A 22,914-nucleotide genomic window follows, 5' to 3' on the forward strand; every position below is an offset into this window, starting at 1 on the left:
ACAGAAATGGGTCTATTATGGTATGTTATAATGTACACGGTATGAAGTATGTTGTGAATATTCTATAACTATAAGTATGTACAGGCTGTAGTGAGTACAAGCTATGTACAGGATATGAACAGGATATAAATATGAAAAACTATACAGAATATGAAATAAATAACTTTACAGAATCTGGGATATACAGCTATACAGAAATGGGAACTATGCAAGTTGTAAACAGTTGTAGGATTAAAGATTATCGTATGTACAGAATGATTGTTTACACAGAGCTATACAGTAGTGCAGTTAAGATAAGTGAGGGTGTGGATAATTTCTACAGAGGCTATATAAAGTGCTAGTGGTTGTGAGTGGTGGTTCAGTCCATGTTATTATTGTGTGTTTGAGGGTACAGTTGTCCATTGTGGGTGTGTGTATGTTCAGTCCATGAGTTTAACGTGGGTCAGATGTCAGGAGGCAGAGTTCAGGAGTCTGACAGCTGTGGGGAAGAAGCTGTTCCGGTACCTGGTGGTCTTAGTCCGGAGGCTCCTGTAGCGCCTCCCAGAGGGCAGGAGGGTGAAGAGTCCATGTGATGGGTGACTGGGGTCTTTGATGATTTTCCCAGCCCTTTTCAGACACCGCTTCCTGTAGATGTCTTTTATGGCAGGAAGTGGTGCTCCGGCGATGCGCTGGGCAGTTTTCACGACCCTCTGCAACGCCTTCCGGTCCGAGGCAGAGCAGTTCCCGTACCAGACTGTTATACAGTTGGTCAGGATGCTCTCGATGGTGCAGCGATAGAAGTTCACCAGGGTGTCTGAGGACAGGTGGTTCTTCCTCAGAGTCCTCAAGAAGAAGAGGCGCTGGTGAGCCTTCTTGACCAGCTTGGAGCAGTTGGTCGTCCAGGTGAGATCCTCGGAGATGTGGACTCCCAGGAACTTGAAGCTGCTCACACGCTCCACAGCCGTCCCCTTAATGTGGATGGGTGGATGTGGGTCAGCATTCCTCCTGTAGTCCACGATGAGCTCCTTGGTCTTCTCGGTGTTAAGCAGCAGGTTGTTTGTGTCACACCACTCAGCCAGACGATCCACCTCCTCCCTGTAGGCGGCCTCATCGTTGTCACTGATGAGGCCAATCACCGTGGTGTCATCTGCAAACTTAATGATGGTGTTGGAACCATCAGCAGGTCTGCAGTCGTGGGTGAAGAGGGAGTAGAGGAAAGGGCTCATCACACAGCCTTGTGGTACACCGGTGTTCATTGTGATGGTAGATGAGCAGCGGTTATCCAGCCGGACATGTTGGGGGCGGTTGGTCAGGAAGTCCAGTAACCATTTGCAGATGAGGGAACTGATACCCAGGTCTGTCAGTTTCCTGATGAGTTGTGAGGGGTGGATTGTATTGAATGCTGAACTGAAGTCTATAAACAGCATTCTGGCGTAGGTGTTGTTGTTGTCCAGGTGTGAGAGGACAGAGTGCATTGCGATGGAGACTGCATCCTCTGTGCTCCTGTTCCGGCGGTATGCGAATTGGTGGGGGTCCAGGGTGGGGGGGAGACAGGATTTGAAGTGTGCTAGGACCAGTCGCTCTAAGCACTTAGTGATGATGGGGGTGAGTGCTACTGGGCGGTAATCATTGAGGCAAGATGGGTTGGAGTTTTTGGGTATCGGGACGATGGAGGTGGATTTGAAGCAGGCCGGTACCACAGCGTGGGCCAAGGACAGATTGAATATGTCTGTGAGCACTCCTGCAAGCTCCCCAGAACACGCTCTGAGAACACGCCCGGGGATGCCATCAGGGCCTGCAGCCTTGTGGACATTGATCCTGCTCAGCACCGCTCCTACATCGGTGGGGGAGAGAGTCAGAGGTTGGTGGTCTGGCGTCACGTCTGCTTTGGTTGTGATTGTGGGGTTCCCTCGCTCAAAACGAGCATAAAAGTTGTTGAGCTCGTTGAGGAAGGAGACATCAGAGGATGCGGGGGAGGGTTTGGTGGTCCTGTAGTCTGTGATGGTCTGGAGTCCTTGCCACATGCGTCGGGGGTTGGAGTTGGAGAAGTGTTCTTCTACCTTCTTTTTGTAATGGTGTTTGGCTTTTTTGATGCCCTTCTTTAGATTAGCCCTGGCTGTACTCTAGGCGTGTGCATCTCCTGACCTAAAGGCAGTGTTGCGGGCCTTCAGGAGGAGACGAACATCCCAGTTCATCCAAGGCTTCTGGTTGGGGTACATGGTGATCCGTTTCTGGGTGGTGACACTGTCTGTGGTTTTGGAGATGTAATCCAGTACAGATGAGGCGTACTGGTCCAGGTCTGTGTGGGTGAACATATTCCAGTCTGTGTTTTTAAATCTGTCCTGGAGCACTGCGTCTGTCCCCTCTGGCCACACTTTAATTGTCCTCACAGCAGGTTTCACACGTTGGATGAGTGGTGAATACCGAGGTGTGAGGAACAGGGAGAGATGGTCCGATTGTCCAATGTGGGGGAGGGGTGTGGCTTTGTAGGCTCCAGCCAGGTTGGAATACACATGGTCTAAAGTCTTGTCTCCTCTGGTGTGGCAGGAGACATGTTGGTGGAATCTGGGGAGGACTGTCTTTAAGTTGGTGTGGTTGAAGTCGCCAGCAACAATAAAAGCAGCCTCGGGGTGTTTATTCTGGTGTTTGTTAATGGCTGCAGAAAGTTCTTTCATGGCCAACCTAGCATTAGCGTCGGGGGGTATATACACGGCAGTGAGTATGATCGAAGTGAATTCTCTGGGGAGATAATAAGGTCTGCATTTGACCATTAAAAACTCCGCATTAGGTGAGCAGTGACTCTCAGTAGTAGTGGAGTTCATGCACCAAGCATTGTTAATATAAATGCACAAACCTCCACCTCTGGTCTTGCCGGAGTCATCTGCTAGCCTGTCGGCTCGGTGTGTGTGGCGTCCTGCTAACTCGATAGCATTGTCCGGACAGCTTTTGTTCAGCCATGTTTCGGTGAAAAACATGACATTTGAGTCCATAATCCGTCTGTTGTTAGTGATGGAGAGCCGTATCTCATCCATTTTGTTTGCCAGAGAACGGACATTGGCGAGAAAAATACTGGGTAAAGGCAGCCGGTGTGGTGTTAGCTTTAGCTTAGCCCGTAGCCCTCCGCGCCTACCTCGCCTTTGTTTACGATCTCGGCGCCGTCTGCGTGCACTTCCGCCCAGCCGGGGAGAGTGGGCAGCCTCCGGTGTTCTGGAGATCTCTGGGATGAGTCGGAGATCGGCGATAAAACTGTTGGAGTTGTGAGTCCAGATGTCCAGAAGCTCTTGTCTGCTGTAGGTCAGCAACGCACAGCAATTCTGGACGAATAATCCGGTTAAAAGTAGATAAAAAACCGCTAAATAGCAGATTCTGGAGAGACACTGAGCATCGCGTTGTTCACGCGCCGCCATCTTGGATCTTAGCTAATTATAGGCCAATCTCCAACCTTCCTTTATATCAAACATCCTTGAAAGAGTAGTTGTCAAACAGCTAACAGATCATCTGCAGAGGTTTATTTGAAGAGTTTCAGTCAGGTTTCAGAGCTCATCACAGCACAGAAACAGCTTTAGTGAAGGTTACAAATGATCTTCTTATGGCCTCTGACAGTGGACTCATCTCTGTGCTTGTCCTGCTAGACCTCAGTGCAGCGTTCGATACTGTCGACCATAATATCCTATTAGAGCGATTAGAACATGCTGTAGGTATTACAGGTACTGTGCTGCAGTGGTTTGTATCATATCTATCTAATAGACTCCAGTTTGTGCATGTAAATGGAGAGTCCTCTTCACACACTGAGGTTAATTATGGAGTTCCACAGGGTTCAGTGCTAGGACCAATTCTGTTTACATTATACATGCTTCCCTTAGGCAGCATCATTAGAAGACATAGCATACATTTTCACTGCTATGCAGATGACACCCAGCTCTATCTGTCCATGAAGCCAGATAACACACACCAATGAGTTAAAGTGCAGGAATGTCTTAAAGACATAAAGACCTGGATGGCCGCTAACTTTCTGCTTCTTAACTCAGATCAAACTGAGGTTATTGTACTCGGCCCTGAAAATCTTAGAAATATGGTATCCAGGGGCGGATCTAGAAGGGTGGCATGGGGTAGCAAGTACCACCCTAAAATGATCCCTTGCCACCCCAAGTGCCACCCCAGTTTTGCATATGACAGTGTTGTTTATTAAAATAAGATAGCATTAAGAGTTTGAGCGTAGTTACTGTCAACAGTGAATATAAATACTAAAACTGAATATATTGGATAGTGTCTCCCCCTCCACCATTAACAAATGGTTCAGCCCATAGCAGGACCGGCTGTTTTCTTATTTTCAGTAGCAAGCGATGCTTATGATTGTGCCAGAGCACATTCTGAACAACACCATGGGAATTTCGCTTTTTACACAGGTGGGTGGATGTTACACTCTGGAAATGGAAGGAAGGTGAGTGTTATTAACCCTCTGTGGTCCACGGACACGCTGCACCTCCAAATCACATGACTGATGTAAGCTGATACAGCAACAAGCTGCAGCCACGCTGAGTCTCTGTTTCAGCCACATTGAAAATTCAGACTTCAAAGTTTTTAAATTTTAATTACAGGCCAGTAAATCCAGAGTTATGATCATATATATAAGCCACACTTTTTTCTAAATACTGTCGTCACGTTTTTGTGTGGGTGTGTTTTAAGCGTTTTCTAAGGACAGCGCGAAAACAGTAAAGAAAGAAAAAAAGCCACCTCTTTCCTATCGGTGGAAAAATGCACCATGTCGACCAATTAAAAAAAAACAGTCAACACGTAGGATTTGGTTGTTTAGGAAGAGGGAAAAGGACGGTAACGGCAGTGAGAGAGAGCGAGCGAGTGAGAGAGAGAGAGTTTAGATGTGGGAGATTTGTGACGTTTAGTGTGGAGTGTTTACTTAGTGTGTTGTGTAGTTGTTCTGTTGTGTAGTCGTTTTGTTTTGTGTGTCAGTGAGGGCACTAATGAATGTCACAGAGGCACATTTGTAAGCACTGTCACGAAGTAGAAAACCAGTGATACACCTGCTGTTGTCAGGCCTGCAGGTTTGTCCCTGTGCTCTTCTGTCTGTTGGTGGACAAACTTGTTTTTTTACTGGCACACATCATTTGTAGGGCATCTTATTGCAACACCTGATTGTTCTCTTATTTTAATTTTCGTAATATGTTTAAATGGTTGTAGAAAATGAAAGAAACGGCAGGTGTATTGGCTGCATTTTTAGATAAATAGTTGTTTATGTTTACAAAATGTACAATTTATATTTGCATTTCAAGTTATAAAAATTTACTGGTTTTTTTTTTTTTACAGTAAAAAAATACTAGTAGGATTTTAAGTTCTTTGTGTGGTTTCAGATCAGTAACACTAATGCAGTATGTCAGTGAAAAAAACAACTAAATTCAGTTGAGCTGAAAAGACACCAAACAAGGTAACGGGGGAAAAAATAAAATGAAACAATCTGAGGGTGAAATACAAACGTAAACTCAAAAGGAGTCAAAAGTGGCCGGTTGTATTTCAGACCTCAGAGGGTTAATCCAACAAATCATGAAAAATTAGGTTTAAATTTTTGTTCATGACAGTGCAGATTTCTGACATTTTGTGTAATTTAAGCTGTAACAATGTGATTGTTTTCTAACAGTGTGAAACATAAGTTAGACTTGTGTTTGTAAATGAACCGCCCCATGTTGTGTAGCTTTCTGGATTTTATAATTGTTGTGCTAAATATTTATTTATTATACAGGCTATACAGTACATAACATCAAAACTCACATGTTTTATGTAACTAAAGTGTGTAATTATGTGGGCTACAGACAATAATTAAGTTCTAGACTATATTTATATGAAAAACGTGTATACTTACTGCATTTGAATTATTCTAACCATATGTAACCACCTGCATATGTGTTTGGAAAAAAAAAGGCTTCGATTTTGCCACCCCATTTGATTTCTTTGCCACCCTCATGCCACCCTAAGAAAATTTCTCTAGATCCGCCCCTGATGGTATCTAAGCAGATTCTTACTCTGGATGGCATTACCTTGGCCTCCAGTAACACTGTGAGGAACCTTGGAGTCATTTTTGACCAGGACATGTCCTTCAACGCACATATTAAACAAATATGTAAGACTGCTTTCTTCCATTTGCGCAACATCTCTAAAGTTAGAAATATCCTGTCTCAGAGTGACACTGAAAAACTAGTTCATGCATTTATTACTTCCAGGCTGGACGACTGTAATTCATTATTATCAGGAAGTCCTAAAAACTCGCTGAAAAGCCTTCAGCTGATCCAAAATGCTGCAGCAAGAGTCCTGACAGGGACTAGAAAGAGAGAGCAGATTTCTCCTGTTTTGGCTTCCTGTTAAATCCAGAATTCAAAATCCTGCTCCTCACATACAAGGTCTTAAATAATCAGGCCCCATCTTATCTTAATGACCTTGTAGTACCATATCACCCTATTAGAGCACTTCGCTCTCGCTCTGCAGGCCTACTTGTTGTTCCTAGAGTATTTAAAAGTAGAATGGGAGGCAGAGCCTTCAGTTTTCAGGCCCCTCTTCTGTGGAACCAGCTTCCAGTTTGGATTCAGGAGACAGACACTATCTCTACTTTCAAGATTAGGCTTCAAACTTTCCTTTTTGCTAAAGCATATAGTTAGGGCTGGACCAGGTGACCCTGAATCCTCCCTTAGTTATGCTGCAATAGACATAGGCTGCCGGGGATTCCCATGATGCACTGAGTTTCTCCTTTCTAGTCTTGTTAGATTGTTAGTTAATCATTTACAAATGAATATTGTCTGTATGGACAGCAATTTTGCCCCCTTAAAAGTGCACATGTGAAACTGGTTTTAAGCGATGCTGTTGAAACATTTGGGTGCGCCTAACTTTTGTGCTGGTGCACCTAAGAAAAAAAGTTAGGCGCACCAGTGCAACTGTGGCAAAAAGTTAGTCTAGAGCCCTGTAATGTGATTTTTTTTTTAAGTAAGTTACCACAAATTGTTATTTAATTTAGTTGAACTTGAAATGTTTGTCAGTGGGTAAACAATTAGTACTGCACAGTCAGAAACATCAAGTTATTCTTAGTACTGCATACTTGCAATGAATGAGTTGTCCTAACAGTCATAAGTAAGCTTTACTTAGTGTTTTTAAGGCAACGAGTTTGCATAGTTTTTTTTATTTCTGGGAACTAATTAGATTTTACAGTGTGATGCTGCCCTGTGTTCCTCATGCCTTGTTAAGTTTTCACATGTTAGTATAACCGTTCTTTCTTACTTCCTGTTTTATCAGTTAGTCTTGAGTGCACTGTCTTGTTGCAGCTCTGCTCCCCAGGTGATTCATCTCTGCTCCAGTCACCCTTCTGTATATTTATAGTTGCTGTCTTTCTCTTAGTCTTTGTCACATATTGTCAGCCCTGTGTTTTATGCTTTTTTTTTCCACCTTCTGTAGTTTCTCCAGGCTCTTGGATTTAGTTGCCCTTTTAATTGTTTTCCTTGGACTGTTCTGCACATACAACTTATAGGTACTCTTTAAGATTTATTTGAATTAATTTGATTGGGGATTGGTTAATTGGTAACTCTAAATTGCCCATAGGTGCAAATGTGAGTGTGAATGGTTGTCTGTCTCTATGTGTTAGCGCTGCAACAGACTGGCAACCTGTCCAAGGTGTACCCCGCCTCTTGCCCTAAGACAGCTGGGATAGGCTCCAACCCCAACCCCACCCCCGCGACCCTGACAAGGATAAGTGGAAGAGAATGGATGGGTGGATGGGTGGACAACACCGAAGAGAATGGGTCAACGTTCTTCTGTCAATAATATAGCAACTCCATCTACTTAGTTCAACGACTGTTTTTGCCATCAAATGCAAAATGAGCTAATATATTTCACCAAATACTAAAATGGCTCAGTTTAAACATTTGATTTGTGTTGAAATGCTGAATAAAAATGTGAAATTTCCAAATACTGCATTCTGTTTTTCTTTGCATATTACAAAAATTCTTGGAATCATACAGACAGACATGCATGCATTCTCCATTTTCTTGGAGAATGCTTTTCTCTGACTTAAGACTACAGTGTAGTTTGAACTGAGTGCTCACCATCTGTGTCCTCTAGGGCTTGAATCATATCAGGGTCAAGTGCTGTGCTGACCAACATCTCCACATAGCTCCTGAACATGTCCCTCATGGCTCGACTGTTCACTCCACCCCGCGCAGGCCCTAAAACACAAAACCAGCTGCACAGAGGCCTGGACACAGTAATCGTTGGTTGAAGGCAATGGGTTAAAAATAAATGTGTGCATCATATGCACTCAAAGAACAGCTGACCTTCATCATCACTGAGTAAGGAGTAGTCGGACTCAGATGAAGAGGACAGCACCGCCTTCAACCATTTCTTCCTTTTCTTGGGTGGAGGCTCAGCCTTGTCCTTTGAAGTCTTGGCTCTTCCCTGAAATGCCATCTTTATGTCTCCTCGGTTCTTCTCTTCTTTTGATGCCATTGTATAATCTCTGTTGACTTGCTCCATGTTCTCCTTTCTTTCTTTTTCCTGAGCTTTCTCCTTTTCTTTCGGCTCACCATCTGTCTCCATGTCCCTCTGCTGTCTGTCCTTCTGGTCTCTGTGCCTCTCTCCCCATTCCCTCTCCCTAAGTTTTTGTTCTCTCTCTCTCTCCTGTTTCTCTTTTTCTATCCTCTCCCTCTCTTTTTGTTCTCTCAGTGATCTTTCCTTTTCTTTCCATCCTCTCTCTTGGTTCATCCTTTCCCTCTGCTCCCTATCCTGTTTTTCCTTTTTCCTTTGCTGCCTCTCTTTAAGTTCCCTTTCTTTTTTCTCCTTCTCCCTTCTTTCACTCTCACTTTCCATTTTCACATCTCTGTGACCCCTCTCATTTTGTTCTCCACCATCTTTTTCTTTCTTGTGCCTCTCTTCTTCTTGTTCTTTGCGATCTCTCTCCTCCTTCCTTTCTCTTTCCTTATGTTCCTTTTCTACTTTTTTCCTTGTTTCTCTCTCTCTTCTTTCTCTTTCTCTCTGCTCCATTAGCTCTCTTTCATTCCGTCTCTCCTTGTGTCGACTATCTATTCGAGGTTGGCTCTGATTGTGAATGGTCAGCAGCTGTTTAGGTAGAGGCTGGCGTCTGTCAGTCAGTAGACATGAGGAGAGACACTAACTTAATTGGTGTTTGTCTTAAGCACAGGCACATGAAACATAGATTAATTAAAATGTTGAAATTAGTCACTGAATTGTTTTTGTGTGGTACAGTCTATGTGTGTTGAGAGTTCATCAACAAGTTTTATGGGAGGGGGGAGTTTGGGCCTGGTAATCCAGGGTAACCTTGATGCAGGCCAGTTCTGGTTACACTTTCCACTCAGTGTCTTTCTCTCGCCTTACCTCAGAGTCAGGCCAGCTCTGTGCCATGGCTTTCGTGAACACACTCTGACGTAATCTTTTTTGTTGACATTCTCCAAGAACTTCACATATAAACGCTGGTAGTGCACTTTGGCATCACCAAAGTAACCCAAATACTGAGAGAACAGACAACAATTAATATGTCATAAAGAGATATATTTGTAAAAATTCTAATGTTGCAAAGAATATAATGATCCATTCTACAGAAAACTGCTTTAATGTTACGTTTTAATAGGCTGAGAAGAGAAAAACGTCAAGCATCAAAGAGACTGGCTCTGGGAACAATACCAGGTCTGTGTTGAACTGTTTTGAACCCAGAGCTGTCCACCAACAGTTTATGTCCTTAAACATAAACTACGTCTTTTTGAAAAACTCACGTTACTTGTTGCACAGAACTGCCTTTGACCATCTTTGATCTCTGGGCTGAATTTCTGGAGCAAAGCTTTTTGCACCCTCCAGATAGGTGGAGGCTCTCGGCCTGTCTGCAAGGCCATCTAGTGATACAGACAGACAGTCAGCATATATTATGGCTGGTAAGTTATCTATTCAGAACACATACTTCCTGAGGCCTGTGGCATGACTCACCTTAAGAGTACCAATGTCCTCAGTTCGCACCACAAACTCATCCCGCTCACGGAAGATTCCCTCACCTCCACTCTCACTGTCTTCTTCTTCACTCTCCCCAGCGATGGCAGCATCAGCCTGCTTCTTTGCCAGGTGAAGGGAGGTAAGACGCTGGGATTGTGGGGCCTCCTCTGGCGTTGGAGGTGATGGTGGGTGAGAGGACAATGAAGAGGGTGAGGAGGATAAAGTGGAAAAGTAAGGCAACCCAGCTTCAGGTTCCTGATCCTGATCAGAGGATGATGGGGGAGGTGTGGTGGATGGGGGCGGGGTCGATTGGCCGAAGGGAAGGTTGAACAGCGGTGACGATGGGATGACTGGTGGCGAGGTGGAGGGGGGTGGGGAGGTGGCTGCAGTTGAAGCCTGCTGGTAGGAGGATTGCTGCATATGCTGATCAGAAGAAAGATCACTTAGACTGACTTCTTCCTCATTCTGTTGGACTGGTGGTGGAGAAGGTACAGAGATTGACGGGGGAGGGAGAGGCGATGGTGATGAGTATGTGAGCGGTGAGGAGGAGATGAATGGTGATGGAGGTGCAGGAGCAGGCACACGTCCTGATGGTGAATCTGAAAGAAAAGGCACAGGGTGAGTTTATAATATTACTTGAAAAGACTTCGGGCATACCGGGCATTTGCTCGGTGGCCCGGTGACTTTTTTTTTTCTTTGTAACGGCATAAACAATGAAAGGTGGTGGATTGGCCAGATGCTGGTCGGTGTGTAAAAATAACTCAGTTGTTTGGTGGTGGCTGTGGCGGTGCTCAATAATAATAATAATGATGATGGATTGCATTTATATAGCGCTTTTCGGGGCCCTCAAAGCACTGTACAAATGCCACTATTCATTCACTCTCACATTCACACACTGGTAGAAGCAGCTACAGTTGTAGCCACAGCTGCCCTGGGGCAGACTGACAGAAGCGAGGCTGCCATATCAGATTCACTTCCTCAGATTCAGTAACATTAGCAAGTGGTGGAGGCCAGCAGGTGGATGAGAGAAAGGGGAGGCAGGAGGACAGACCCGAGGTGGCCAAGATGTCAGGTGAACTGAACTTCAGGTAAGAAGTTATGACCTGCAGTCTATCAGGTTCAGATATAAACCAAGTTTAGGTGGAGTTTATTTTTGTTGTGCTGAGTTTTTACAGTCAGTTACAATAACTCGTACTGTGTGCTAGCTAGCATGATGGAGTTTCTATACAGCTGGGTGGTGCTATGATGTTACTGATAGTGAACTTTATTTAATTCATAAGGTTAGTTAGTAGAGTTTCCAACCGTCCTGTAAAAAGACGGAATCGTCTCGTATTCAGAGAAAATATTACGCGTTTCGTGTTGAGGTGAAAAGGAACACAGTTTGTCCCGGACTTCAGCTACAATGAAAAAGACACAAAGCTGGAGTTATTCTGTGTCTTTGCTGCACAGCTGCCTCTTCTTCTCTCATTCTCTCCCCTGCCTCTCCTGTTGCTACTTCAATCATGAAACTGATCAATGATCAGCTGATCGTCTCTCTTGTTTGTTTATCGCCCACTTTGCGCCAGAAAGAGGATACCAGCGGTTCTCGCACTAAACAACAGCAGCACGTTTCAGCTTGATCAGCTGTTGTTAGAATTTATTTAATATTAATTTCCAGTATCAGCTGATGTTTGCTGGAGCCACAGCTGTAAAGCTGCTGGTCATGATATCGGTTTAGATATCTGGTGAGAGGGAAACATGAGGATGAAACCAGGAGATGTCCTTACTGAATCATCAGAGCTGAACAGGTGATGGAGAAACAGGTTTACCTTTTAGGTCACATGAATGAGTTGAAGTTATGAACTGTTTCTGAGAGACAAATAACACCAGGATCCTTTTCTAAGCAGCTGACAGCTGGTAACTGTGCAGGGGCGGGTCTAGCAAAGTGTTGCCAGGGGGGCAGGTAGGGCATTGACGGGGAGAGGGGGGCAGAAAGAAATACTTTTCTTTCTTATTCTCATTTAAAATGTCTCGCTTTTATTAAATAATTATCTAAATCTTACAACCAAAGTTTTTATCTGATGTAAAATGTATAGAAATCATACATATAACATCGAAGCAGCTGGAATCCACAGCTGTGCGTGTTCATGGAGCTGCATGTTCACCTGCTGGACGTCACTACCTGACAAGTTTAACTGTCTTCAGAACATTGCAGAGGCCTTATTGACAGTATTTGGCTCTACATGTCTGTGTGAGCAGATTCTCTCATATGAGTCCTCAGGTAGCCTCTGAATGCTGAACACTGGGAGACCTGTGTCTCTGAGTGGGAGACCAGAGATCACATTAACATATGTCTCTGTATTAACAAACATGCCATATTGGCCCAGTTTATTATTCTTATCATTGTTGTGAGGAGACCATAAATAGCATTTACATTTTCTGTTGTACAGTTCATTTGCTGTAATGGATAAAAAGTGTCTTTTTCTTTGTTTCAAAATAGCTGATAACTATTCGCTGACAGCTGCCAACATCTGTCAACAAATATAATTCTATAAAGTTGTTCTATATAGTGTGGAACTGTTAATACAGAGCGTTATTACATTTATTGCTAATGCAATCATATGGCACACTGACTTCTGAGGAAATTTTAAATGGCACTCATTATCAGAAAGATTGCCGACCCCGGATCTAGAGAATTTTGTCGTGTCCAAATTCATGGGCTGCATCCTCCTGAGGACCCGGCCTTCGCGGTCTATGTGGGCCGGGTCCTCAGAAGGTCGGGTAGACCGGAAGCCTTCAGATTAGCGTCACCGCTGTCTCGGTGGACTTTAATAAGCTCAGCCGTCTGCTCCTTGCTATCTAAAATATAACAGGACACTGGAGTAAACTATCGACCATCTCACACTTCTGTTTCAGTTTTCTGTGTGACTTTTATTCAGCTGTGTGAAAACTATAACTTTAGTCTCAGCCAAACGGATTTACTCAGGAACAAATAAAACACGAAAAAGCCAAAAAATAACATTTTAGGTTATATAAGTGACTTACGTTTAACCTCAGTAGTGAAAGACCGCGGTGATCTGAAAATGATGTGCAGGGAGTTTGCCATTCTCGGCAGCTGTAGTGACCCTCGACCTCCTGGTCAGCTATCGAGCTGGTGGGTAGCAGACGTCTCCGAAAACGTCGGAGCACTTTTGCAAATATGTGATGTCTTGATAAACCGAGCAGATATTTGGAGTTTACACGGCTACATGCTCGCCTGAAAATATCTTTAAAGTTTATTTTGTGACCCAGAAAGAATAATAAGAGTAATTTTAAAACTTAGTAGCGGCCGCCATTGTTGAAAACTGGAATTGGCTGAGCAGTGCTATGAATTCTGGGATATGGTGGGCCACGAAGGACACACCCGACCCATCCTTCAAATTCGGGGAAAAGGAGGACACATTAGTCGGCTGTATTTGGAAGAGTCTACGAATTTGGACGGCCTTGTGACATAATTGGTCTACAAATGCGGCCTCAGGAGGATGCAGCCCATGAATTTGGACACGACACATTTTTAGAAATTTGACAGTGGAGACAATGTTTTAACAGCGAGACACTAACATCTACAACCAAGCTGAAGTTACACATGTGTTAAATGGAGGCCATCTCACAGATGAGCACCACAGAACGTAACTACAAACTGAAGCTGTTAAAGAGGAAATAAGAGGACAAATATAAATACCATCATGGCCCTCCATAATCTGCGTGTCAGTTGCTGTATCCTCCCTCTCCTGCTTTTCCGCTGGTCCCTGCAACATATTGTGTGAATGCCTGATGTTTTCTTCTTTGCTTGCCATCTCCTCGCCTTCCTCCTTCTTGCTGTTTTCTTCTTCTCTTTCATGCTGAGAGCCTACCCCCTCCATGTCCGACAGTGTGGAAATCATTTTTTGTTCCTCACGTGTGTTTTGTTTACTTTGTGTGTTATGCTGAGTGTGTGCAAGTGCCCCATCTTTTATGCTCTCCATACTAGGAATGAGGGGAGAATTGGTCTTGAGAGGTGGGCTGAGCGACGGCTCCTGTGGCGTGGGTGGAGAAAGCATGGGTTGTGCTTTGACTACTGCAGAAGCCACTGCAGCAGCCAGTGAGTGTGGAGTGTCATAGAGGGCAGAGATTGCAGATGAGATGCTCTTCTGCAAGTCCTGGTTCTTATTTACTGAATCCTCCTCATCAGAGGAGAAAGAGGGGAGAGTCTCCAGGTTTCTTTTCAGTTCATCATCCAGAGGTTTGCAGGGACTTTGGCAGCTACTGAGGGTTAGGTCTGGCCCTTCACCCGGGCTGCCATCACTGAACTGTCCTGGAGGCTGCTGGGGAGAAGTTGGTGGTAGGGGAGGAGATGGTGAGGATAAGCATTTAATTCCTCCCCTCATAGAGGAACAGGTTTCTTGGTTGCCTCCATCATGTCTTGGTTCAAGGGCTGGCTGTACTTTACCTGTCTTCAGAAAATCCAAAAAAGAGGCCATGAAGCTTGGTTTGAAGTCAAAGACCTTCTCGTCAATCTGTAAAAAAGCAGAAGCTAATAACTGATGGTGTTATGACATAATAATTGCCAGCATTCACTTAGAAAGACTACAGTGGACATCTATTCAAAGGCTGTTTTCTTGTATTTGTGTCAGTGTTGATGGTATACTTGCACATAAACCACTACTTTGGACACTGATGTGTCCCTCCATACACATCAGTGTCACCTAAGTAGCTGCATTTTCAACTTGAGAGATTCTGCAGATCTTTGCTCCCCACTGCTGTCAGACTCCAGAACAAAGACTTTGCAGATGACCAAACACACACATCCACATGTGAAATAAAGTGCAATTTTTTCTTTTTTCTGACAACGTACTATTTAATGCAGTTGTTTAAAGTGTTTAATGCAGTTGTATATAGTATCCTATTCTTATTATCTTATCCAATTCCATTATTTTTCTTAATTTTTGCTACTGTAACTTTTGCACTGTCCACTTTCTGCTGTGACACAACAAATTTCCCACGTGTGGGACTAATAAAGGTTATCTTATCTTATTTTAAGGTAAATGACAGATTTGTTGTTTGATCTATAAAGTCCAAACCCTCCAAGTTTGCTATGATGTGATAAAACAGAGTATTTTGTGTCAAAGTTTACTTTCATGGGCAGAGCTGCGTAGGCCTCAGTGAGTGACTTTTACACAATATGCCCTTCAGCAAACAGTGAACCCACTCTGCAACTTCACATGCTTATCAAATATCTAGAAGAAATACATTTTACAAGCTAAGTTGTTGCAGGTGTGGCATCCCATTACTGTAGCACACTGCACTCTTTCGAACAATTCATTCTTTCACAAATGAAACAAACTGGCCAGGTAACTGACAACAGCTGAATTCAAATCATTGTATTGACCCGATACGTTTGTCCATGTATTGCGTATATAGCTCATAGCAAATAAAGAGACACCCTTTGTGCTGAATTTTTTACATGTGGACTAAACAACAATCTAACTTTTCCATTATAATAAAGTTTGTAAGAGCTGTGAAGGAGTTTTCCACTTTAGCAGTAAATACAGATCTTGGTAGTACAGCTTAACAGCCAGCAGATGGCACTAAGGTCTTGTGCTGAAAAATGCAGTAACTGTGGCAACAGCTGCCTTGGTGGCAGGCATCGCTCTCCTCTCCGTTTTGTAAGCCAGAAAAAGCTGGCTGTCAATCAGCCTCATCCACTTTCTTTCCAAATTATACAAATTAAAATAGAGTTGATGTTGTTGTTCTTTTGTTCCACTGCAGACTCTACCAGGGATCAGTGCCACATTATTTCACAGGTATTGTCTAAATGCCTATAACTACCTGATTTATGAAGAAATGCTTCTTCCAGAGGCTTGAATTTGAATAGATGACATATGAATTATATATGAAGCTCCCGGCTTTCCTCATTTATGCAATGGACTAAAGGAACTTACTGAATTTGAGAGTTTCTGCATAGCAGTCCAGGCTTCAGGATTCAGTGAATTGTCAGTTTCTTTCTTCCAACCATCCACCACCAGCTGTTTTACAGTTAAAACCGTAATGACAAGGGTAAATAAATATATAACAAAGGATAGGTCAAACCATTACAGAGAAAGGTTAAACTTGATACCCAGTTTAGCTATAATGAGTATTGTTATTGAACCAATACTTATTGTCTCAGGAAATTAAACACAAGAAAAACAGCAACGTTTTTGCTGTACTGTCCTGCAACGTCGTTGTCTTTCACCCATTTTGAAGGTGGAGTCCTACAGACGCCAAGTCGGCACTTTAACACTTAGTCTGTTTTTTTACTTGCAGTGCTAACAACATTTACTAAATAATAAGACTGTTGCTTAAATGTGCAATTACTTTCATTTTGGGGGAGATTTCAGGCGTCCCTTATACTGAGAATATTGATTGTACATACAGAGCATCTTCCCGTTGCCATGGCAACTAGCTTTTGTTTCACTCTAGCATGAAACTCAAAGTTGAAACTGCCATGTAAAAGCAGTCAGCTTCCACTCATGGTGACAGTTGTTTCTCCCACACATTCACAGACAACACTGAGATGCAAGACCTCAGCATATGGTGCTTAGACACCCCAAATGATATTACATGACTACAAGGATAAATCTGTTTCTGCTCATTGTTTATTCTGAACTTCACTTTATAACATGGCTCATAACTGAAGGTCTCATTCCCCCATCTTAAAGTAGTTTTTAATGTGTTTTTTAAAAAAACTTTTTTAATGTAGGCCATTTAATTTACCTGCAAAGACTTACTAATGGGCATACTAGAATAAAGAGTTACAATTCCAGTTTTTATATGAATGAAGAAAGAAATTATACTGTCAGTAATTATAAGTAGTGTTTGATTTCCATGCATTTTAGCAGAATAATGAGCAACATTGTTGAGACGAGCCAGAGAATTTTCTCCCTCAGATTCATTTTCATGACAAAAAGAAACAAAGAAGAAAAGAATGGCTATAAAAAAGAAAAGCAAAGAAGCAGACAATAACATAAATGTACAAATAAAGAGAAATATAAACAAAAGTACTGTTTATTATTATGTTAATCAGTTTTGTTTTTTTATTTAAATAAAAAAATTCTTCTATTGAAGTCTTTCTTCATTCACAAACGTTTGGTTTTTGTAGTTTTCTTATGGTGCTTTTGAAAGTTGAAGTTGAACAATATTTATTTAAAAAAATTAATTTTGCTCTATTGTTCTCTCTCTCTCTCTCTCTCATTAGACAGGCAAAGACATATTTTTATATATAAAACATATATGTTGTATTATAAAAGGATAGTGGAATAGTCAAACAGCCGTCAGCACACAAAGAAAATGAATATTAAATAAAGCTGTGAAAACATTAAATGACTCAATAACAAATTGATATATAAAAATGTACACACATAAGGTCGTTTGTATCTAAAACTACAGCATATTTACAGTGTAAGATGGAGAAAGTTAGACACTAATTAAAATTACTTACAGTGTTATGAATGTCTCATTTCTGTAAAACACCTCAAAGTTACCCACTACTTAATTTCTTTAAAAATATTGTTACCTGCTTATTCTACTAAACCTATCAGTAAGTATTTATGGACCAATTAAACGACAAAAAAATCACAAAAGGTTCATACTGGTTATGTGATTATTTTTTTAAAGCAGAGGAGGGCAGATTTTAGTCTCCCTATGTCTCTGAGCTCTTTTTTTTAAACTATTTTCTTGTTCACTAAAACAAAATCCACTCTTCAGATAATTATGTTTTCGCTTAAACAGTAATTTCTTTTGTTTACAGAATTAGTCATCTGGCTTTCCCATAAAAAAAAAGTCCCCCCGTTCTTAAAATATAATCTGACTCAGGGGGGGAAACTTTCACCTTCGGCCTGCCTCGCACTGCGAACTTCCATTCAAATTTGCAGAATGACACCTTTAGACATCTGTTTCCAAAATGTTATAGTGTAGCAGATAAAATACACTTTTATCAGACATTTCTATTGCAGCTTTTATGAGAAGCCTCTTTTCTTCTTAGTTTTCTTTACCTCCTTAGCTCTCTGCTGATGTATCATCATCTCGTCTTTTGTCTGATTCCCCTCATTTCTGTTGCAGTCAACAGTGGTAGTGGGACCAGGACTCAAGCCCAGAGATGGTGCCGACCCCACCGATCCCTCAGAGAGAACAGGCTCACTGCTGGATAGCAAGTCTGTCCTCAACAAGGACTCTGGTGAAGACATAGTGGCAAGGGGCAGTTTGATCTGAGAAAAAGATAGGTTATTAAGAAGAATCCAAGCTAAGACAGGTTTTACCCTGCTTAGGATCATGATTCCAGATTTACATACCAGATTTTCTGCATTACCTTAAAAGTTCTGACTGGATCTTGCTGTGGCTGGTGAGATGTATGCTGTTGTTGCTGATGATGCAGTTGAGGGTGGGGACAGGAAACATGTTCTTGCTGGTGATGGTGGTGATGTTGGAGCTGCTGATGGAGATCCGCCTGCTTCCTGTGATGTTGCTGTTGATGATGTTGGAGGTGCTGTTGTTGGCTGCACTGTTGCTGTTGGTACTGTTGCTGGTGATTATATGAAAGGGTTTGTGTTTTGTTCATATCCCGATGCATTTGCACTTTTCCTTCTTCCCGTCTGCCTCGCCCTCGACCTCGGCTACGCCCCCTCCTATTTTCTCCAGCCACAGAGCCCATCAGGCCCCTACAGTAAGGAGGTTCTGGAAGAGGACGTATACGTGGGCGACCTCGTGGCCGAGGAGGTCCTTCACGTTTTGGTTTAGTTGGTTTCCTGCCCCTTTTCTTAGGACCATCGTGAAGGGGGGGTTGCGAAGGGTGTCCAAGAGAAGAATAGCTGGAGGGGTGGCAAAAGGCCATGTCACCTATTTGTGGGCTTAGTCCACTTATTCCAGAAACCCCACCAGGTTTTCTACAACTGGACACCAAGTCAGGCAGCAAGTCAGGAAGCCGGCGATTGTTAAGGCGAATATCTGCTGGAACATCAGCTTTATCTTCGTCATCCCAAAATTCATACTCCTGCGCATAGTTTTTCTTTGTTTGAGGTTGTGGCTCACGTCGCTGTTTAAGCAAGTGAAATGAGCTGGTCCTCAGCAGTTTTTTGGGCCGAGAGGAACAAAAGATAGGAGAGGTTACACCAGTGCTGTTGGAATTTTCATCCACTCCCACAGTTGCTATCATCTTGTTGACTAAGCTATCCTCTTGAACTGCTGAATTCAATCCCATAATGGGAGTTTGGGATTGGATGAGGCCAAGCTGGTCAGTATTCACAGTGGAAGGAAGCTCATGAGTCTTCAGACAGTCATGGTCTAAGTGCAGATCAACATTTCCTGTTCTTGAAAGTCTTTGGCAGTACTGTCCAAATCCTTGATTGCTTTGATGACCAACCATATTATAGCCCTCTGCAGCATCTCCTGATTTTAAAGCCTCCATATCCTCTTGTGTCGGTCCGTGACCCTGGCTGAAGTTTTCTTGAGCACTGTGTCCTGCCCCCGCACAGCTTGATTTGTATTCAGATGAACAAAACAGATCCTCCATCTCAGGAAAAACACAGTCTGGAAAGCAGATTGAGGTCAAAGGTGCACATTGCTGCAGTTGAGCTTGAGTCTGTCCTACTTTATCTGTCTGGCTTACTGTCTCAAATTGATGCTGTTTGAGCTGCTCTAACTGTGAGTGTGAGAGTTGTGTTTCAGGATCTGTGACCTGGGATTGCTGTTGTTGGGGTGTTGCTAAATGTATTGTCATCTGTTGCAAGTGTGAATGAGTTATCTGAGTGGTAACAGACAGTTGATGATGAGTGTGCTGAGTGTGTTGCAGAGCATGGGTGTGGGGGTGGGTCTGAGGTTGGTTGAGATGGCTCAAGTGTGAAGGGGTGTATAAGTCCAAATCTTGTTCAGAAAGGAAGTCATGAAGATCCAATTTTGTTTGTTGAGGATGCTGGTGGGTGTTAAGTCTGTGCTGTTGTGTATGTCTGTCTCCTCTATCTCTTTCCTGTCCTGTCACAGTCATATCAGCTCCACTTCTGTCCAGAGATTTTCCACTGTCTGTACCATTGGCCTGAGAAAGTGATTGATCTAGCATCTGTAGTGGAGATACTGAACTCTGACTGGCTCGTGTTTGATATGTTGGATGGGTTCCACTGTAGTGGGTATCTAGACTCTGTGAGGACCGGTTCTGTACATGGGATTCCAACCCAGCAGACCCTGCTCTTCTAACTGAACCCATCATAGCTTGCTGGTGTTGCTGCTGTTGGTGGTGGTGCTTCTGTTGCTGCTGTGGGGCTTGTTGGGAATCCAGCTTGTTTTGGATAGTGTGAGAAGGGACAGACTGTAACATGTGAGTTTGCTTGGGATGGTCTGGTGACATATTCATCAGAGTGACAGAGACATGGCTTTGTCGAGTTTGCTGTACATCTGGTGCATAGTAGGCATTGTCATTTGCATCTGAAGGCTTCTTAATCTCTATTTGAGAATGGCTTTGTGGGAGGGAATTACGATGACTATGCTGAGAATGTTGAGAGTGATGTGTATGCTGAGTGTGCAGAGAGTGCTGGGAGATTTGAGAGTGCTGAGTGTAGTGCTGAGAGTGTGTGGACACATGTGAAGTGCTATGAGGATGCTGGGAGTTTGGGTGCTGTATGTAGGGATCACCTCTTCCATAATGGACCGCAGAACCCATTAACTCATTTTGCTGATGATGCGAGTGGATGGCATGAGAATGAGAATCAGATATTCTTCGCACCCCTGAAGTATTTGACTTTGACATGATCGTGTCTGACCTGGCCTGCTGTTTCTTCTGTGATATTTCTAACGGTCTGTCTAAGCTCACTATATCATTAATTGCCATTCCAAGACCAGAATTGCTGGTAATGTTATTGGTACGAAGCTGAAGCTGGTAGAGCTCTTCTGATGTCTTGTTAAGATCGTGTGTCATTCCCTTGCTCTCCCCATGAAGGATTGGTTGAGACAGTTGCTCAGAATGAGGGTGATGTTGGGAAGAATGGGAATTTGAGCTTTGTGGACGTAGTAAGTGGTGGATAAGGAAGTCTTCTCTGTTTCCTTCGTCTTGGGATTCCTCAGCTCCCAGCATGTTTGTGGCCTCTGTTTTGGTGTTCGGGGGTGTTGACTGGTACAACTGGTTCCGAGCTTGTCGGTTATCAGGGAAACCTTGTGGTGAGGACATAAAAGTAGGAGCTGGGATCGAAGAAAAGTATTTATTTGCCCCTGAGCCTCCAGGAGACTGTACAGGTCGAGCAGCTACAGGAGAGTGCAATCCTGAATAACTGATAGTAGAACTGGTTGAAGGTGATGTACTAGACTCAGTCAGGTGATAGGCGCTACTGCCTTCATTACCAGCAGCCATGTTCCCAGTTACCGCAGAGCCTACTACACTGTGAATACCAGGTCCACTCCCAGCTGATCCACTCCCATATTCAGTGGATGGAGTGTGTGGTTTTCTGAGAGATGTTGAGACAAAACTTGAGTCTTGAGCGATTATCTCTGCAGAGAAGGAGCGTTCACCAGAGCCTACACCCATGAAGTCTTTCCCCCCACTGCTCCTTGCTCCAGTGCTCAAATCCCGGACATGGGGTGAGTTGAAGCCATCATAATGCACATTCATGTGTGTAGATGGTGGCAGGTTGGGGGAATACGACTGAATGTGTTTCTGGGGAGGGGTCTGGTTTGGCAAGCTCGTGCTAGGTTTGGTCACAGATTGAGAGCCATAGGTGGACAGATATTGACTGGCTGCTGCTTGTTGTACAAGGGATGATGACACCACTGGGAGAAGAGGTGGTACTAGTGCTGACTGAGGTGTGGGTTGCTGAAGAGAGGGAGCAGACAGAGAAATAGTTCTGGTCTTTGAGCTAGAAGAGGATAAGGAGGTGGTGGAGGAGGTTAATGGTGGAGTTTGTGGGGTATAGGAAGAAGACGAATAGTTACTTGTGGAGCAGGAACTTTTGGCACCTTTAGTAGTAGCTGAAGAGGAGGAGGGAGTTGAGGAGCTGGATAATGATGAGGTATAGGCTGTTTGGATGACAGGTTGATATATCTGGGATTCCATCTGTGGTGAGGTCTTGGGGTCAGAGGATAGGCTTCGTTTCCCCAGTGGACTGCAGGACACACCAGAATTCTGATAATGGCTGACTAGCTGGTGGTAGCCAGATGAACCACCAGAGCTGGCATAGGATTGTGATTGTAGGGTTGTGGTGTGGGCTGAAGATGAGCGAGGGTAATGCTTGATCACACTATCATGGCGGGAAATTGCTGTCTGTGGAAGTGGCTGAGGCTCAGGAAGAACTGCAGGTGGCAGGGCTGCCATCGATGAGGACATCGAAGCATTATATAGTTGAGAGGATGAGTTATGAAGCTGAGAGGGCAACAGATTAAAGTGGGGAGGGGACAGGTGGCAATTGGAGGAAGTGGAAGGGTCTTGGGTCTGGGGAGTTGCAGATTCCTGGGAGCCCCGGAAGACAGTGCTCTGGGAAGACAGCAAGTGATCAAAGCCCAAGCTGGACTGAAAGGATCTTTTGATATGTACCAAGGGATCATGTGGGGATATCAAGCCGTTAGAAGTTCGGCTAAATGTAGTTGTATCCTGCAGGGATAATGAGGGAGTGAATGATCGTCCAGAAAAAATGCTAGGATTCTGGTATGCAGAAAGGGCTGAGGAGGAGGGAAAGGAGCTTGAACCTGGAAGTGCCCCTGAAATAAAGAGGTCCATTGGGGCCGGTGTATGCATGGCTACAGGACACAATATTACATAGAAAGTGTTGGTCAGTCTAAGTCATTGAAAAAATGAACTTCTTTCAAAAGTTCATTTTTGAAAAATTGTCATTTGTTTTACTTTTATTTTGAGACTACAGAAATTTTACTTTTTGCTTATAGAATCAGAGAAAATACTTTTAGGACTGAAATTTGACTTCGTTTTATTTTAAGTTTAAG

The 22,914-nt window shown here is 43.4% G+C and overlaps 1 protein-coding gene across 4 annotated transcripts in view; it reads right to left on the reverse strand.

Annotated features, from left to right (window-relative positions):
- Positions 1-22,914, reverse strand: part of LOC146670732 (proline-rich protein 12-like) — a 64,275-nt gene that overhangs the window by 14,941 nt on the left and 26,420 nt on the right. For 2 of the 4 annotated variants that reach the window (XM_085402779.1, XM_085402781.1), the window contains exons 4-12: positions 18,311-22,713; positions 17,997-18,209; positions 15,906-15,989; positions 13,667-14,480; positions 9,964-10,565; positions 9,756-9,872; positions 9,361-9,494; positions 8,304-9,106; positions 8,076-8,195 (exon numbers count right to left, since the gene is read on the reverse strand). In XM_085402779.1, coding sequence (XP_085258905.1) covers positions 8,076-8,195; positions 8,304-9,106; positions 9,361-9,494; positions 9,756-9,872; positions 9,964-10,565; positions 13,667-14,480; positions 15,906-15,989; positions 17,997-18,209; positions 18,311-22,713 — 7,290 coding nt within the window. Of the gene's footprint in view, positions 1-8,075; positions 8,225-8,303; positions 9,107-9,360; positions 9,495-9,755; positions 9,873-9,963; positions 10,566-13,666; positions 14,481-15,905; positions 15,990-17,996; positions 18,210-18,310; positions 22,714-22,914 lie in introns of all 4 variants that reach the window. The other 2 variants (XR_014911356.1, XM_085402780.1) reach the window with 2 other exon arrangements.

The sequence above is a fragment of the Rhamphochromis longiceps genome, linkage group LG4 (genome assembly GCF_057381845.1).
Source record: "Rhamphochromis longiceps isolate RC_006_pf linkage group LG4, R_longiceps_female_GT1.1, whole genome shotgun sequence".
NCBI lineage: Eukaryota > Metazoa > Chordata > Actinopteri > Cichliformes > Cichlidae > Rhamphochromis > Rhamphochromis longiceps.